This window comes from Euprymna scolopes, chromosome 4 (genome assembly GCF_053919585.1).
Source record: "Euprymna scolopes isolate OS-2025 chromosome 4, ASM5391958v1, whole genome shotgun sequence".
NCBI classification, from domain to species: domain Eukaryota; kingdom Metazoa; phylum Mollusca; class Cephalopoda; order Sepiida; family Sepiolidae; genus Euprymna; species Euprymna scolopes.
Window position 1 is genome coordinate 18,788,144 of NC_136485.1, and position 18,697 is coordinate 18,806,840.

General features: G+C 32.5%; 1 protein-coding gene across 1 annotated transcript in view; it reads left to right on the forward strand.

Moving 5' to 3' along the window:
* The window catches only part of LOC145266928 (trafficking protein particle complex subunit 11-like), a 132,257-nt gene extending 120,233 nt beyond the window's left edge, over positions 1-12,024 (forward strand). The window contains exons 30-32 of the mRNA XM_080122731.1: positions 572-812; positions 6,351-6,536; positions 9,806-12,024. Coding sequence (XP_079978857.1) covers positions 572-812; positions 6,351-6,536; positions 9,806-9,838 — 460 coding nt within the window. The 3' untranslated portion in view covers positions 9,839-12,024. The remainder of the gene's footprint in view (positions 1-571; positions 813-6,350; positions 6,537-9,805) is intronic.
* The last annotated feature ends 6,673 nt before the right edge of the window (positions 12,025-18,697 follow it).

Below are 18,697 nucleotides of genomic sequence, written 5' to 3' on the forward strand. Positions count from 1 at the left end.
ATGTAAGTGAACTTATACTAATTCATTAAATTCATTTATCTTCTATTTAATCTTCCCACTCTCTCTCTCTCTCTCTCTATATATATATATATATATATATATATATGATGATGATGATGATCTGTAGTAAGATTGTGCATCTAAAAACAACAGATTTCAGGCTCCCAAAATTCATATTAAAATTGTCCGCAAGAACCATGGCATAATGGATAAATTACTAGGTAAAGTTTAGTGTTCGATCCTTAGCCCGAGTGATACTTAGAATGCAATTTCACAAGAAATAACTGAAGAAGTTTGGAGGTTACATTGGCTGAAACATAAAAATAACACGCAAGATGAGAACAGTAATCTGATTAATCTAAATAGTACAAGAGTCCTTCTTGTTCTTAATTTATCCTGGAGGGGTTGGAGGTATTGGTTTAATTTTTGGTGTTCTCAATTTATTTGAGCAATGCCGTGACATGGGTCGCCAAAAATGTTAAATAAAGAAAAACAGTTTTTATTGATGTTGTGATCATGTATTTTTCCATATCTAGATTATTGTACATTTTGTTTTCCTGTAATTTTCCAGAAAGACAGACACTGAAGGAAGTGAAAATGATTTGTGTCCGTACGTTAGCACCACATTCACCTTACCTGCTCTAAACGTTGAATGCATTCCTGTTTCCATTGGTTTAAATTTACCGGCATACGGAAATGTTAAGACTTTACTCCCTCTCATCTACGAGGTACACAACAAGACTTCATTTATGCAGGAACTTGAAGCAGTTATGGAGCCAAGTGACAGTTTCATGTTCTCCGGGAATAAACAGGTACAAAGAAATATTATTAAAAAAAGATAATGCTTTAATATAACATATCTGTTATTAAGATTAAATCTAATATCACGGCTATCCTTCTTGTATAAAGGAATTGAATTTAACAGAAAAGAAATACTAATTTTGTATATTTATTAATTTTGTATATTTATTAATTTTGTATATTTATTAATTTTGTATATTTATTAATTTTGTATATTTATTAATTTTGTATATTTATTAATTTTGTATATTTATTAATTTTGTATATTTATTAATTTTGTATATTTATTAATTTTGTATATTAATTTTGTATATTTATTAATTTTGTATATTTATTAATTTTGTATATTTATTAATTTGCAGACTGTTATCCTCATCTTAGTTGTTGTTTCACCACATTTCGGCCAACTATTCCTCTGCCCTTTTTAAGATGGTTAACCGCAATAGGATAGAAATGCGGAGTATCTTAACTGTATCTTCAGTAATTACTGCCTTCCATAGTTGCTGTTTTACCACGCTTTGGCCAACTAATCCTCTAGCCTGCTTTGGGTAGAATTGAAACCGTTATCTTCAGCCGGCCAGAGGATTAGTTGGCCAAAATGTGGTAAAACAACAACTATGGAAGGCAGTAATTACTGAAGATACAGTTAAGACTCAGCATTCCTATCCCGTCGCGGCTAATAACCTGACGAAGGCCAGAGGAATCGTTGGCTGAAACAGGGTGAAGCAATAACTATGAAGATAAGGATAACGGTCCATAAATAAATATACAAATTACTCATCTCAGAGGATTCCAATAAAAAATAATATATAATACTAATTTAGTATCGTTAATGTTTTTCAAAGTCATGTGTCCACATTAAAAGATTTTAGATATTGTTGAAATGAAATTTTAGTTTCGGATAGATATTATTTATTGTATCTATCTCAAACTAAAATTTCATTTTCATAATATTTAAAAAATTTTAATGCGAACACATAGGTGTTTGAAAATCATTGACCATGATACTAAAATCATTTTTGCACCAAAATCATTGACCATGATACTAAAATCATTTTTGCACTGTTCAAGTTTTTTTCAAAATTAGAAAATTTACATTGTTGGAAAATGGAAAATGTGCATTTTTGGTACAAGAACCAATTTTTATAGTGTATGACTAAAAATGTAGCCTTGTAACAAGTGGAAAAGTTTTATAGTTAAAGAAAATCATAGCGGAAAATATGAAATCAAACTAGCCTAAATATTAGGCAAAAACTCATTAATCATCTGCCCCACTCTGCCCTTGTCCATACCCGACCCCCCAAAATGTGCAAAAACGATACAAAAGATATGAATATTAATGATTTAAACCCTTTTATGCTATCTATGAGTGACTCTAAGATTATCCTATTATTTTATGCATAGACATAAAATATCACATGCACACAATCTGAAAAAAAAAACAATATATTTTCATAAATCATAACAGCAACAAAAAACTATTAATGGTGAGACACCCCCTTGCTCAACGCCATACAAGATACAACACCTTTACCAACAACACCACTGAAAATGTATCTGAACTCCTCATGACGTCACTAAAGTTGGCCATTTTGTTTTTTTAGTGGGTTACTTGGTATTCTGATAGCAAAAAAAGGTTGCTGTTCGGATGAAGACTGCAGATGTTTGAAGAGTTTTGGTTCGTTGATTACTGCTCTCCCCATGTTCTCAAGATTGAGTGGGACAATCGTCTGGTGTTGGTCATTAAAGCTGTACCATTTAAGAGCTAAAATCCTCCTCAAGCATGAAAAATAATATACAAGTCGATGAATGATCCTTTTCTTATAAAAATAATTATTTGAATAACTCTGTTCCGTCTGCCTGCTTCCCACCTGACTACAACTTGGATGTCTTCAAGTCCAACGTTAACAAATTCCTAATGAACCGCCCCCTTAAGTAAACACTTCATCAAATCTCCACACTAACGTACTGTACTTGCAATAACCCTTATCCCTGAGTGGCTTCCGGGCCTTGATAAGTGGTGACCACCGTGTAAAAAAAAAAAATGTTATAATATTGAGTTGTGAAAAAAAATGTATAATCATACTTTCTACTTAAAGTGTTTTGGATTGATTTTTAATTCTTCAGTTTTGATGTTTTGAGTTGGTGACAGCAATCCAAAGTCCAAGTAACTTAGAATGCTGTGGATTCCTTTGACTGTCAGAAGTAAATCGCTAACTGGCATTTTGATTTTCCTTATCTTAAGATTTCTGTGGTTCGCTCCTTTTTTTTATATAGAAATTCTAAATTAATAACCTTTCTTTCTCTTTTTCTCTCTTACCATCCGTCTCTTTCTCAGAGCAGAGAGATGTTTGAATTTTCAGATTTTAGAAAATATCTTTTGCCAATTTTGTTTATAACACTGTCTACTGAATTATGTTGTCGGAGGACATATTAAGATGGTGTATATCATGTGTTTATATCAGATGAGTGCACATATATACACACACTCTGAAATATATATCGGGACAACATATATTGTGTACACAGAACGGGGGCATATTGTCGAGTGTGTATATTGCTGTTAACAGATGCCGGATACAGTTTAACAAATGGGGATACATTTGTATTCTGAGAGAGACTTTCATAACAGAGGTTGAGACATTTATATTCTTTTTTTTTTTTTTTATCATATAATCCGGAGCTGGGAGGTATGATGCAACAGTTCTTAACATAGATAGAGGGGAGAGTCATTACTTAATGATGATAGGAACAGGGACAGACAGTTAACTCTTGAAGGGTGTTGCATAAAGTTTATTCACAGATGATAGACAAAAACACATTTACCTTTCAGTTGTAATGACGATGACGAAGACAAGTTTACAAATATGAATAATAATTCTTTATTGTTCATCTGGATGATTGATAAATCAGGAACTCCAGCTTTTACGATTACATGGTCTTATCTTCCTCCCTCCTTCACCTCCAAGGGGCGTCAGCTCCCAGTCTGACCGACTCGAGTCTCTCTGACTGCTCGGTCTTTACTGCTCTCTCCGACCTTGTCTCTACCTTGACTGCCTCTGACTCGAACCCACTCTGATTATATTGGGAATTCTCTTTCTTTATAATGTCAAAAACATGTCCCACTACGTGATCCATTCATATGGATTCCACATGTATGTGCAAACACGCCTTTAGCAAACAAATTGAATTATATCGTTTTTAACCTATTTTGTTAATCACTATTTCTGAACTAGTGTTATCCATTCTTTTAACTGACATATTTAATATCCAATTATTTCTAAAAGAATGAACAATCGCTGCATTCCTAAATTGAATATCTATTATTTTCCAAACTTTGCTTACTGAGTTCGATTCTATTCTTTTCTAAATATCATTTTCAAACTTATTTAATTACTGGGGTCTGTCCCCTTCTCATGTAACACTGACCTTGGTGACCCTAACTGTAACTATCCCAGCAGGGTTACATGTCACATGTGTTGTTCAAATATCTTTATTCTTGTGAAAAAATTATTTTTGCATTTCTCGCTATATTTAATTTGTAGGTTTCTTTTTCCCATTTTCAATTTGACAATATCATCACCTGTAAGAATATATCAGCAAGGCTACGCAATGTTGCCTGGGGTACAACAGAAGTTTATATGTTTTATTTAAACACTTTGAATCTCAATGATTCATAGCAAAGCATATTCAAAATCAAACTAGTTTTTTTTTTTTTTTATTTTAATAGTAACTCAAAATAAAAATGTTCCATTAGACTCCGATGCACAATTTGATGATAAAACAAAATTCTTTAATATTTTATTCACTAAAATTTTTAATAGATTGGTTTGATGAATGACTATTTTTCTTTATATGTAGAGGCATATAGTATCACACACATCAAATATTAAAATATGAAACGTCATGTTAATAACTTGAAGTAACCTAAAAAAAAAAAATAAATAAAAAATGAAAAAATAAATGTTAATGACACAAAAGAAAATATAGTATATTTATTAGTGTTGGGACAATTAATCGGAACTAGAAATAAAAAAAATTATAACTTTTGTGGGTATCAGAATCTGTATCGAAATCGGGGAAAATTTGTGTCTATTTTCTGATACCAAAAACAATTCTTTTCATTTTTTATTTGTTTTTGTTTAAAACTTAATTTTCCATGACTTGCATTAATGATGAAATGATAAATATTTATTGATTTTAAACTTCCAGTAGAACTGAAATCAATTGATCATTTCCACAAGTGTATTTCTACATTTGGGATATTATATGCACATATTTCATGTTTTTTTGCGTTAACTTCTAAAAACAACTCTATATTTAGAAATTTAAAAGAATCGGAATCAGGATGCGACATGACCATCCCAGGGAACGATTAAGCTCCCCACAGGGGGAGGTCAAAACTGCCAAAATACTGGAAAGGGCGAGCAGATATGATTTTTTATATTCTTTAATTATCATTGGTGTGTCCGGGTGACAGCAAAAGACCCTGCTGAGAGAAAGATGGGATTTTTTATTTTTACTGTTATGAAAATCGGCAACAATATCTTTTTTTTTTTTTTTTTTGTAAATTGTACTCCGAAAATGGAATAACTCGGGGTTCAAGACTAAGGATGTTTATAGTTTGAGTACAATGCGTGCGACCCAGAGGGTTGCGGGGAATAACCTTTTGGGGCATGAGAACGCTTGCAGATCCACAGGTGCACTTGAGGAAGAGAGAACCTCCCCTGGGGATAACTGGATACGATTGGTCTAGGGACCAACCCCGGTTTCACTCCTCCCCTGAGTATATAAACGGGGTGCAGAGTCGAACCCAGCAGTTGAAGCTGAAATTGGAGTCCGAGTTGTTGAGAGTATGAGACTGTATCTCAGCTTGTAAAGAGTCGCCACACCTTCTCTTCTCGTATCACCCCCATCGCATTACCAAGAGAAATTTACCTATTGACTCGGCAGAGTTTGTCAAAATCAACATTGAACTATGGACAATTGTACATAACTATATATTTGTATATCTTATCTCGAATTTAATCAGTAGAATAGAGCATCGAGTTGTTTTTCTTTTGTGTGCATCGAGTTGCTTTTCTTCTAGCATAATAGATCGACAAAACGGTGACATATCAACCCGGTTGCAAAATTAAGACCGGCCGAATTGATTGACGGGACCTGCCACACACTTTGCTGACCTGTGCAGGATGGGCTACAAGGGATTTAAGACAGAATTGATAATTGTATCAGAATTGGGGAAAAATATTTGAATCGTCCTATCACTAATATTTATAAAAAGAAAAGGTTAAATTTTGTTTACATCAAATTTTATTCAAGTAGCTAAAAAAATAAAAAAAAAATAGATGGGATATATAGAGTTGAAATTGAATACAATTTCTCTACATTTATCCATTTCCACACTTTAAACTTGGTTGGTTTGTGATGTCTATTGATATTTAAAACGGATTTTCTTTTACCATTAAAATTAGAATTAGTTTCTATCAATTTTAACCAATGATTTCTTAATTTTGATAACTTAAGTTTTATTTTTATTTCTATTGCAGATACATTTCCGTATTCCTCCTGTGGGGCGGTATCAATTGACCTACAATTTATTCCCCTTGATTCCAGGACACGTGGGTCTCCCTAAACTTCACTTAAACTTGACTCAAGGGGGAGGAGGAACTGCAGCAGGAGACAGCATGGATGAAGTACTACAAAAACTGATGCCTTCACATATATTCATAAAGGTATTTATCACTTTTTTTGGTTTGCTAATAAGTTGGTCTTTAAAAAGTACTAAATCATCTGTGGCCCATTAGTTTATTGTGCATTAGTTCATTGTGCATTAATGTATGCACGAGATTAATATAGAAGGGCGATGCCTTTTCCAGATTTTGTGGCGTCTTCAACTGCTCATAATATATTTTTTTTGTGTCTTCAACTGCTCATAATGCAACCCTGTGTAGTTAACAACTCTATGGCGTATAACTGTATTAGCAAAGTGACCCTGCTCATTTGCATGGACATCTCAAGTTCTTCATCTTTTATGCAATCCTTTGAAGCAATGTGGTCATACAACGGTTTCCCACTTTTTTATACGGTCCTTTTCGTTATTGTTGTATTCTGCCAGATCTTTAAACTGAACCAGTTGGGCAGACAAGTAAGTGTTGCATCATATGCTCCTTCTCTTCACATTCACAGCCGGTTGGATCCGTCTTGCAGCCCTATCTGTTCATAGCAATTTTTGATCGCCCTATTTCTGTTATCAGGTGATTGAGTGTTTTCCATTGGGTGTGTTTGAACCACGAGAAAGGGCCTTAAAAGAGACTCTTCCTGAGATGTTGTTAAGGAATTGACATGACTGAGGAAGCTTCTTGATTTTAATCGTTGGATTGTTGATCCAGTCAATGGAGAAGATGGTATTCATAGCTTTTTTTGCTTTCTACTCATCTAGCAACTTGTTGTCACATTTGAAGGGGCAATACCTGTGAGGAGGTGCAGCTTGTTCAGGTTAGTAAGATTCAGGCAGCTAGTGATCAAGCAACACTGGTTTGGCAGCAAAGGGCAGGCATTCGCAAACCATTGGGTCAGTTTGGTCATAGCAGTTGATCATCAGCATTTGAATGTTCTCCACTTCAGTGAGGATGCTTTTGAACTGGAAATGAAGGGAGATTCTTGTGTCAGTAGGAGGGGGTACATTTTCTAGCTCTCTGGTCTATAGCTGTAGTCTGATCACTTCTTGAGTTGTTGTTAGCAGTTCAACATGGTAAAGAAAGCTTCTCCTTCAGTTGTTGGACAGCTGATTGCTCAATTACCCCCACCCCCAACCTTTTCAAGTAGCTGTAGTTCTCATCGACAAATAAATACTATGGTAAAGAGAAGGTGACAGCATCAGGCAAGATTACATGAAAGTTCAATGCTTTGGTAAGTGGACAACCATAATGCATCAGCCATCAAAGGATTCAAATTGAAGGAAATGAATTCTTAACCTGACTGATTGTGAAATTTAATGCCTTTAACTGATTGTGAAGTTTAATGCCTTTAACTGATTGTGAAGTTTAATGCCTTTAACTGATTGTGAAGTTTAATGCCTTTAACTGATTGTGAAGTTTAATGCCTTTAACTGATTGTGAAGTTTAATGCCTTTAACTGATTGTGAAGTTTAATGCCTTTAACTGATTGTGAAGTTTAATGCCTTTAACTGATTGTGAAGTTTAATGCCTTTAACTGATTGTGAAGTTTAATGCCTTTAACTGATTGTGAAGTTTAATGCCTTTAGCTGATTGTGAAATTTAATGCCTTTAGCTGATTGTGAAATTTAATGCCTTTAACTGATTGTGAAGTTTAATGCATAAATATTTCAAGGAACAATTACCATTTAATTTCAATCTATCATGAATAAACTTCATCACATTTTTATTTTCAAGTTTTTTTCTCGTTTCAAATAGTGCTGCAGAATAAAACTATATTTACATCATTCAATCAAAACACTTCCTTACAGTGACTGACTGAAATGAAAAATATATTCATTTGGCAAAATTGTTGGTCAAAAGATCATACTCATCAATGTGGTATTCAAATTATTACTAATAGAATAGGCTGTTATTACTGTTATTTTTGTTATATTATTGTTTTTATAATTGTTATTCCCTTTATTGGTGCAGTGAATGAAATGTGAAATTTTCAGTATTGTAGTTTAATATCTTTTGCTAATTTACTCCATCCGGGCAAAAAAGTGAGATTCTATTTATTTAGGTGATTTGGTGACACACCGTGATATTAGCAAAAGGAAGTTGTTAAATATCTTTACGAAAAACTGGCAAATTATCAAAACTGACTGATGTTGCTATTCATCCAAAACCTGTTGAGCAACAAAAAGTTTTCATTGTTTAAAGATTTTTGTGATAAAAATGTAGCAATTAAATCGCATCCATTATTAAATGAAGAGGATCATGCAGAAATTGTTTATTTTATTGAATATTATTTATTATTTTGACATTTTTTAATATGATTTATTATTTTGACATTTTTGAATATGATTTATTATTTTGACATTTTTGCATATTATTATTTTGACATTTTTGCATATTATTATTTTGACATTTTTGCATATTATTATTTTGACATTTTTGCATATTATTATTTTGACATTTTTGCATATTATTATTTTGACATTTTTGCATATTATTATTTTGACATTTTTGCATATTATTATTTTGACATTTTTGCATATTATTATTTTGACATTTTTGCATATTATTATTTTGACATTTTTGAATATTATTATTTTGACATTTTTGAATATTATTATTTTGACATTTTTAAATATTATTTATGTAAGGTTTTCACATTTTAAAAAATTATCAGGGTCAAAATTGATGGCAGCGTTAATAAAAATATTATTTATGCAAGGTAATGTTTTTAATATTTATGCAAGATTACGTAACGTTTTTTAAATATCTTTCTGTAAGTTTACATACCATTTTTTAAATATTATCAAGGCCAAAGAAATAAAAAAGTTTTATTTTGTTGGCCTTGATAATATCAATAAGGTCATATCAGATTTAAATGATGGAAACTTTATATTTCTTTCTAATTTTGAAAAATAAATGCAAAAGCATAAAAAAAAAATTATTAATGAGGGATATTAGTTTAGCCATTAAACATACAACGGTTTAACTGAATGGATTTCACACTCACTGGACTTTACCCACCCTTCCCCTATCGATTTTTATGTCACTATTAATGTGAATGGATCATCCGGGATCACACCTCCCACTGATGAGACTATCACCAAAATGTCCCCCCACATATTGAATGATGATAAAATAAAGACTGTTGGAAATTCATGATTGAAGCTGGGTGGAAAAGTCAGACATAGACTGCAATTTTCTTGTACCAGATATGGTTGGATTGCATAAAGAATTTATTTCTGATTCCATGTGTGATGTTGGAGATTTACTCTAGAGTTTTAGTAAATCAATTTTGATGTGTTTTCATTTTTTTTCTTTTTCAGCCCACTGGTAAGACTCTGAATATGTCAGGCTAGAAGTATTTGAAGATGTTGGTAGCTATTTGCCATTTTAATTTAAAAAAAAATGTGTGAAGGCAACACCATTGCCAGCCACTGTTAATAAACAGAGGAGGAGGAGGATGTTGATTGGTGATCACTATGAAAACAGTTGCCATGACAACCAATCAAAAATGATATCTTCTCTTTGGACTTCCGTCTTAATAGTTTTCACTTATGATTTATTTTTCTCTTCACGTTCCTTTCTTTCATGAGATGAACTTCTCTTTATCTTCCCTTTCTCTCTCTTCTCCATTAATCTATTTATCTCTCCTATATTCCTTCTCTCTCTCTTCCTCCTTTTCTCTTCCCCCTTTTTTCGATGTCCCTCTCTTCCTCCTTTTTCCCCCTCCTTTTTCCCCCCTCTCCCTCCTTTTTCCCCCCTCTCCCTCCTTTTTCCCCCCTCTCCCTCCTTTTTCCCCCCTCCTTTCCCCCCTCTCCCTCCTCCCCCCTCTCCCTCCTCTTTTCTCCTTTATTCTTTCTCCATTCTCTCTTCCTCCTCTTTTCTTTTCTTATCCTTTTGATTACAAGCAGTTTCCAATATTCTGCCCTTTTCCCCCTGCCCTCACCCTTTATATCCTCATCCTTTTCATCTCACATCTCTTAATGTCCTTCCTGCTTTTCTTTACCTGTGAACAATCAAAGCAGCTACGATTACAGCAACATTCTTTAGAATCCTAAACTCTAACACACATTGCTGGAGGCTCATCAGTGTGTCATACATGATATCATTTTTAGAGAGACTAAAAACATAACCATGCTCTCAAAAGAAGGAATCATCACCAAATACCATTCAACCAGCAGCAACTAGATGTGTAACAATGTGATTGCTTCTACTACAGATGGTGATGGTGAGATAGAACTGAAAAAATTGGTTGATATTGACGAGATCAAGTTTAATTAATGATATTGGTAAAAACAAAAATACTTTTTTTTTCACTTTTTGGAGAACAAGTGAACCGTTTTAATACTTGGTTATTTTTTAAATTTTAATTTAAGTCAAAAATGCATTTCTATTCAGCAATTTAACAGCTTCAAAATCACTTTTGAATTCTTCTTATTCTTCTAACATAAAGTTATCTTGTGAAATGTTAAAAGTTAGACTTAAATAGCATTTAAGCTAATATATCAAACTTTGATTTTGACTAGCCAATTTTCATTTCTTTTATTGTGGGGCTATGTTATTTGTACTATAATAATGTAGATCAATGCAGTTTATTTAAAAAAAATTATGTAATTCTGCTTGATTGACTAGTAAGATGGAAGCAGTTTTTAATTATGACCCCACCCCCCAAAAAATTGAGGAATAACTCATTTTTTTTTACTAATGATATAAAAAAGAATTGCCTCCCTTACAACTAAAAATTTATTTCTTTTGCTGGTACTTGTACAGTTTAGTCAAGACATTAAAAAATGAAAATATCGAAAAAAGGTTATATTTCACATATCCGTTATGAAACAAAGTTCTCTGAAAAAAAATTTCACTTAATTTCATCAAGTAGTTTTTTTGTTTTTTTTCTTTTACAGCGAAAAAATAATTTATGATACCGAGCAAAAGGTTCGATTATTAGGAAGAAAAGCTAGTAATAAAGATGGGGAGGGGGTATCTACACTTTACATGGAGTTATCTCCCCGTGGTGTGTTCAGCAAATTTCATAATGGCTGACTTCAACGTGCTCTCATAAGAACATGTTTTTCCGCTGTAAAAAAAAAAAACTACTCAATCAAATTAAATGAAATTTTTTTTTCAGAGATCTTCAATTCAAAACGGATATGTACAATATAACTTTTTTTTCGATATTACAAATGCCCTTTTGCTTTATAAAAAATATGAACTAAAATAAGTTCATTGCATCCTGAGTAACATCCGGTAGGTACAGCTCATTAATAGATAAAAAAATATGGCTAGCATCTGTTTAGTTTGTGTCGTGCAAAATTTTGAAGTGATTTTCAAGCCTTTAAACTGGCTGACAGTAATTTCTGGCTAGAATTTAAGTTTTATCGAACAAAATCCAGTATTGTGGTTCAGTTGTGCTTCCTAAAAGGAAAAAGACTTTGAACGGATCATCGTTTATATCGACTAATTTCCTTGATACAATAGTCAACCAGTCATGCTACCAACTGTTCATTTATGAAAAATAAAACTCCCTAATTTATGCATAGCACTCATTTTTTTCTTTTTCTTTTTTTTAATAAATTATGTTGAAATTTTTTTTTTTTAATAAATTATGTTGAAATTTTGTTTAATAAAGGAGGCTGTACATATTGAATATATGTACGGTTCAATCTGTGAGCACTGAAAGTAGGTTATGTCTTTCTTTTATATAAAAAACAAATTTCATTTTTTTTATAATTAGATCAACTCTTAAGAGAGAGAATATGACCTGGATCCTGGAACAGTGAGCCACAGAATAGATATTGACTGATTTAATAGTCAAGATGAGGTGTAATTTTACAATTTTCAAGGAATTTCTAATTTAATCAACAAAAATAAAAATCTTAATCCGTTTTCATTTTCAAGCAGGTAAAACTTATCAGAATATAAATTCTAAATGGTGTCTTTTTTAAAAAAATATTTCATCTAAAATAACAATTTTTACAAAAATGTAACCGTGTTACAAATGAATCTTACTTCAAATGCTTATTAAAGTGATTGTTTGCTGGTATCTGAAGATCAAGATTTTTGACCACAAAAAAAAAATGTTTTTAAGTCATTTTATTTGCTAACTCAAGAATTTAATTGCAAAAATGTTCTTAAAAAAAACTAATGAAGGTCTAACTAATGAAACATAAACATAGTCACTGTAGTTATAGGCTGATTTCAAAACCTCTAAAATACATTACTCAATAAGTCCAAGAACTAACTAATGAAACATAAATATAATCACGATAGTGATGCACTGCTTCCAAAATGTTCCAACTACATTATTTAATATGTCTAAAGTCTAACCAATGAGTGCTTACTAATGAAGGTTTAACAAATAAAACAAAAACATAGTAACAATAGTGATATACCGATTCTAAAACTTCTAATACATTACTCAATATGTCCAAGGTCTAACTAATGAAACATCAACATAGTCACCGTAGTAATAAGCCGCTTTAAAAATGTCTTTATACGTTCAAAGTGAAACTCATGATGGCATAACTAATGAAACATCGCTGTGATACAATGCTTCAAAAATATCTCTACTACATTACCCAATTTCTCAGGTTTAACCCGGTCGTAAAATACACTTTGATTAATGCAGATTTCGTATTTATTTCATATTGGACTCAAAATTCCTGTCCTTTCCTCTCTTACTTTCCCTCTCTATCCTGCTCTAACCAAGTATGCCGACCGGTTCCACCAATCCCAAAACCTCAACATGAAATATCTCCAGAAAAAAAACTCGAATAAACCTAGAACCTCATCTTCCAACGTAGATCCCTACTACCATGTCTCCTTCTCCAACATCAGGGGTCTACGTTCCAACCTTCCAGAGGTTGAAACCCAATTACAGGAGACGAAACCGGACATATTTTTCTAAGTGAAACTGAATTAGGGCCGACCACTTCTCTAGATGAGTTCATAATTAACAGATACTCTAATTTAACATCTAAATCTGACCCCCAAGATCGCCATGGGTATGGAATATGTGCCTACATAAAAGATGGCTTCCCGTGTGGCAGGGATATCTCCATCGTATCAGTTAAAATAAAAATGAAATGTAATGAGTGCCCAGACGTACCCCTCCACCATACTGTAAACTGATACTCCATGGCTGACTGGGATAGCTTCCGTACATTCATATCTGATCTCCCTCTGCATTCCATGTTTAAAAAGGATGTGTCCTCTATAGTATCGGACCTGACCGAATAGTTAATTGTAGGCATAGACCGATTCATACCATCTAAAAAATTCCAACAAAAACCTAACAGCCAGCCATGGTTCTCCCCTGAATATGCTGCTGCCATCGCACACAGAAATCACTTTTTCCATAGCTACCAACGTAATAGATGCACTGAGACTAAAGCTGCTTTCAGGAATGCCAGCAACCACTGTAAAGAGTAATAAAAAAAATGCAAGAGAGCTATATGGCCAGTCTATTAAATCCAAAGTAGCTGATCAGCGGCTTGGTTGCCACCAGTTTTGGCAAATAACAAATAGGATCCTGAACAGAAGTGTGCGTTCTATCCCAACCATTATCAATGGACCAGAGGTCATCTCGTCAGTATCAGACAAGGCCAAACTATTTGCCAAGAACTTTGCAGCTAATTCCTACCCTATGCGACAAAGGCCATCAACTCCCCATATTTCCTCCTATAACACAGAACAAGCTAGGTAACATATAAATATCCGTGCATGAGGTCACCAAGCTAATCAAGAACCTTGATTCCAGTAAAACAACTGGCCCTGACGGCATCCCAATTATAGTGTTAAAAAAGCTTCAACCAGAACTTGCTCCCATACTTAAGAAACTCTTTAAGCGCTGCCTTAAGGAGAAGTGTTTTCCAACACCCTGGAAAACCTCATCAGTATGCCCTGTATTTAAGAATTCAGGTGATAAGTCATCTCCCTGTCAGTACAGACCAATAAGTCTCCTGTGTGTTATGAGTAAGTTGCTGGAATCCATATTAAATAGAGAAATAGTCAACCACCTCAGCAGAAATGACCTTAGTGACACGCAATATGGTTTCTGTTATGCAAGATCTACCGCAGATGTGCTAACGGTTATATCTCACAGGATTAGTGAATCTCTTGACAAAGGCTTCCTTTCTAGGGCACTTGCTCTTGACATATCAAAGGCCTTTGACAAGGTATGGCATAAGGGTCTACTTCACAAGATTTCCAGCTACGGTATAACTGGAAATGTTTTCTCTATCATTAAATCATTTCTCTCCGATAGGCTCATAAGAGTAGTGGTCGATGGACAAAAATCAGAGGCCTGCAGTATTAATGCTGGTGTCCCTCAAGGGTCCATCTTGGACCCAACTCTCTTCCTGATCTACATCAATGATCTCCCTAAACACATACTTAAATCATACGTTGACATCTATGCTGATGACACAACCATCTATGGCAACACATCAAAGGCTGTAAATAACAAAGTTCTCTCTGATTCTCTCTCCTCTGATCTCAAGCGCGTGGGGGAAGAGGTGGCTGATTACCTTTAATGCATCTAAAACCAAACTCCTATCTTTACATCATCAATGCTCTGATCCCCATCTGGCATCAATTGAAATGGATGGCTCTTGCCTAGGAGAAGCCTCCTGTTTTGACAAGCTTCTGGGCTTGACCTTCACTCCTGATCTGAAATGGAACACGTACATCAAGTCTATTGCCAGGGTCGCTGGAAAGATGGTGAGATCCTTCTACCGCTCCAGAAGATATCTCACTACCAATGCAATTTTCTATCTATATAAAAGCCAAGTACGTCTAAGGATACTGCTGCCATATCTGGACAGGAGCTGCTAAAAACAGCCCTGACAGAGTACAAAATAGACTTTGTGGCTTAGTGGGGGATGCCCTTTTCTCTTCCCTGCAACCTCTCTCCCACAGAAGAGACGTTGCAAGCTTATCTTTTTTTTATCGTTATTTCCATGGTGGGTGCTCGTCTGAACTCCAATCTCTGGTCCCCCCCCCCACCGCCAATCTTTTACAAAAAACACCCGTCTACCTGAATCCATTGTCGCAAATTTTCCCCACTCTTTATCTGTGCCTAAATCAAAACGTAGATTCCATGAACAAAGCTTCTTTCTTAGAACTGCATGCCTGTGAAACTCTGTTCCGTCTGCCTGCTTTCCACCTGACTACAACTTGGATGTCTTCAAGTCCAATGTAAACAAATTCCTGATGAACCGCCCACTTAAGTAGACACTTTATTAAATCTCCAAACTAAGGTACTGTACTTGCAATAACCCTTATCCCTGAGTGGCTTCTGGGCCTTCATAAGTGGTGACCACCTTAAAAAAAAAAAGAAGTAATAATTTAAAAATTAAAAAACAAAAACACAGTGTGCCACCACAGAATCTAAACCAAAATGCTTAGCTTACAATTTACTTTTTCCTTTGATGTTAATGCCTGAATTATGAAGACATTTAAAATTAAAACATGAACCAATAGCTATTATGTAATGCATGCATATTTGTAATGCTGTTATTCGACCTTCGCCTTGCAAATTCCTTTTTTTTTTTTTTTTTTTAATTTTCACACATTTGCACCAATTTTCCTCAGCTAAAACCCAAATATAAAGTTTCACATGGATTCAAATACCCTATATATTAATTTTTAATATGAATATTAATACACAAAAGATTTGAAAAATTGATAGGAGTATAAATTTGGTTTTTGTAAACCAAAAATAGAAAAATCTTAAAAAAAAAAAACAAAAAAAAAACAAAGCTCTCATATTCCAAAAATTATGCACATTGATGAAGTAGTTTTTTTTTGTTTTTTTTTAAGTAAATCAAATTTTATCATAAAGCAAAACTTTGTTTTGCTCTGCAATGTTTTATAAAGGGAAACTATCAAGATCCAAACCAGCCATATCATCAAAATAGCTAAAAATTGTAATAAAAACTTCTATTAAAAAAATTTAATCAATTTACATGATATTTTGGAATATGATATCTTAGTTCTGTAATGGGTATGCACATAAAGATTTTTTTTCTATAATTTAGTTTTTGAAAATAGTTTAATTTCAAATAAGTAGCACCCACTTGTAGTTTTCTTGTGGGGTGAATTTATTGTCCATGGAAATTGAGTCTATACTCATTTTTCTTACTAAACATGGCCAATAAAAATTGCAATTGTATTCGGTGTCTGTGAAATGATTGTCACGTGGAACAAAATTCATGGCGAGTATGTAAAGATTTTTGCAAATCTCTAACAATTGAACATACAACTATCTTTCCATACCATCCTTGATCTAATGGACAAGCCAGAAGATTTGTTCATACATTTAAGAGAACAAAAAAAAAAATCTTGTGTTCACAAAACATCACTTATCTAAGTACTGAGCAGATAACTATGAGTGGAGTGATAAAAGAAAAAAAAAACAAATGTTGGTTAAAAATGTTTTTATTTTTTAAAAAATAACAAAAATTCTCTTTTCAACAAGGATTATTTTGTTTCATCCTTTTTTTTTTCTCAATGATTAAAAAGAAATATTGAATGTTACCTTCACATTCTTATTGAATGCATTAAAAAAATATATCGTTTCTTATTGGAGATTCTAATTTAAAAAAAATAAATAAATAAATAAAAAATACAAAGCAAAACGTATCATTCTGACTTAATCACTCAACACATTTTATATAATAAATAAATCTAACATATAAAGTTAGTTGGTGAGATTTTAAAAGTTGTACCTAAATAGCAAATAAGCCGACATGTTAAACTTTAATTTTGCTTAGCCAGTTTACATTTGTCGTCGTATCATGTTATTGAAACTATAATGCATCATCACTACATTTTATTTGAAAAATAAGACTACTCATTAACAGATAATATTGACCCGAGTGGGTAAAATTTTCTATACCTTTTGAAACCGGCAGTATCAATATCTAATCGAAATATTTTATAGTATTGTATCATATGTAATATATTCTCTATTCATAGATATTTTTGTTAAACTAATTCGATATTTTATTAGGTACCTCCACAGCGATGTGTAAAACGTCAGTAGTACACATTTTAATGGTAACGTCATCATTTCGTGTGTTTGTGTTAATTTCTATGGATAAGCGTTCGCGTTATAATTATTAATGGAGTAACGTTTTTTTTTTTTGCTATTGATAAAAAATAATATAAAACTTTTTGTAAAAAAACTACACAGACTAGAGTTAATAAAATAAAATTAATTTTAACGTCTTCTGTTGACACATGTATTTAAAAATAATATTCTTTACAAGCTTCCGTACATTTTTTGAAAAAAAAAAAAAAAGCGCCAAACATAAGGACCACCCTCTATCAATTTAAATAATAAAATCAAAACGAATTTTTTTAAGGTTGATTTTGGATTTATAATTTTTATTATCTCAATCTTATATTCTTTTATATGAATATATTTTATTATTGGAAACCTGTTATTAAAAAAAATTCATTTAAACTTCATACCGCGTAATATTTGAATTTAATATCATTTAAAGCTTTTTAAAAATAATTATTTTTTAGAATTTTTTTTCTTTGTTGTAATTCGAATAATTATATTACCAAGAAAAAAAATTATCCAGAAAGTGTTTTTTTTTTTTGGGGGGGGGGGGGGATAACAAAATTTTTAAAAATAAAATTGGACATGATTTTTTAATAAAATTGGACATAAAATCAATATAAGATTGAATTTATGCCCAATTTTATTTACAACTTTGAGGTAAGTGAAACAAATAACAGGATTATTTTTTAATTATTTGATCTTTTCAGCTTTAAAAAATATTGAAACTTTTATCAACCCACATTTATTTTGCTTAGTTTTCGGACCATGAAATATGGGGGGGGGGGAGCACCTAAAAATATATATATTTCCGCTAATATATTTAACGAAACCTACTTTTAATACGTAAGTTTATTTGATAATGATCGAATATCGAAAATTTCAGGAAAATATTATTTCATTTTTACTAGATTTTTAAAACATGGTTGTATGAACGGCTTAAAAAACGTCACATTGTTTTAAAGTTTCGATAATGTAAATACGATTTTTGTCTCGCATTTTCATTATTTTTGTAAAAATTATTTTTAAAATATTAGTTTATTTGAAGCTTTTTCTATTAAATGGTAAAAAGGTTAGGATAATATTAAATTACAATTGCGCGCGTTGAAGGTACCTATATTTTATTATCTCTACATTTATCGTG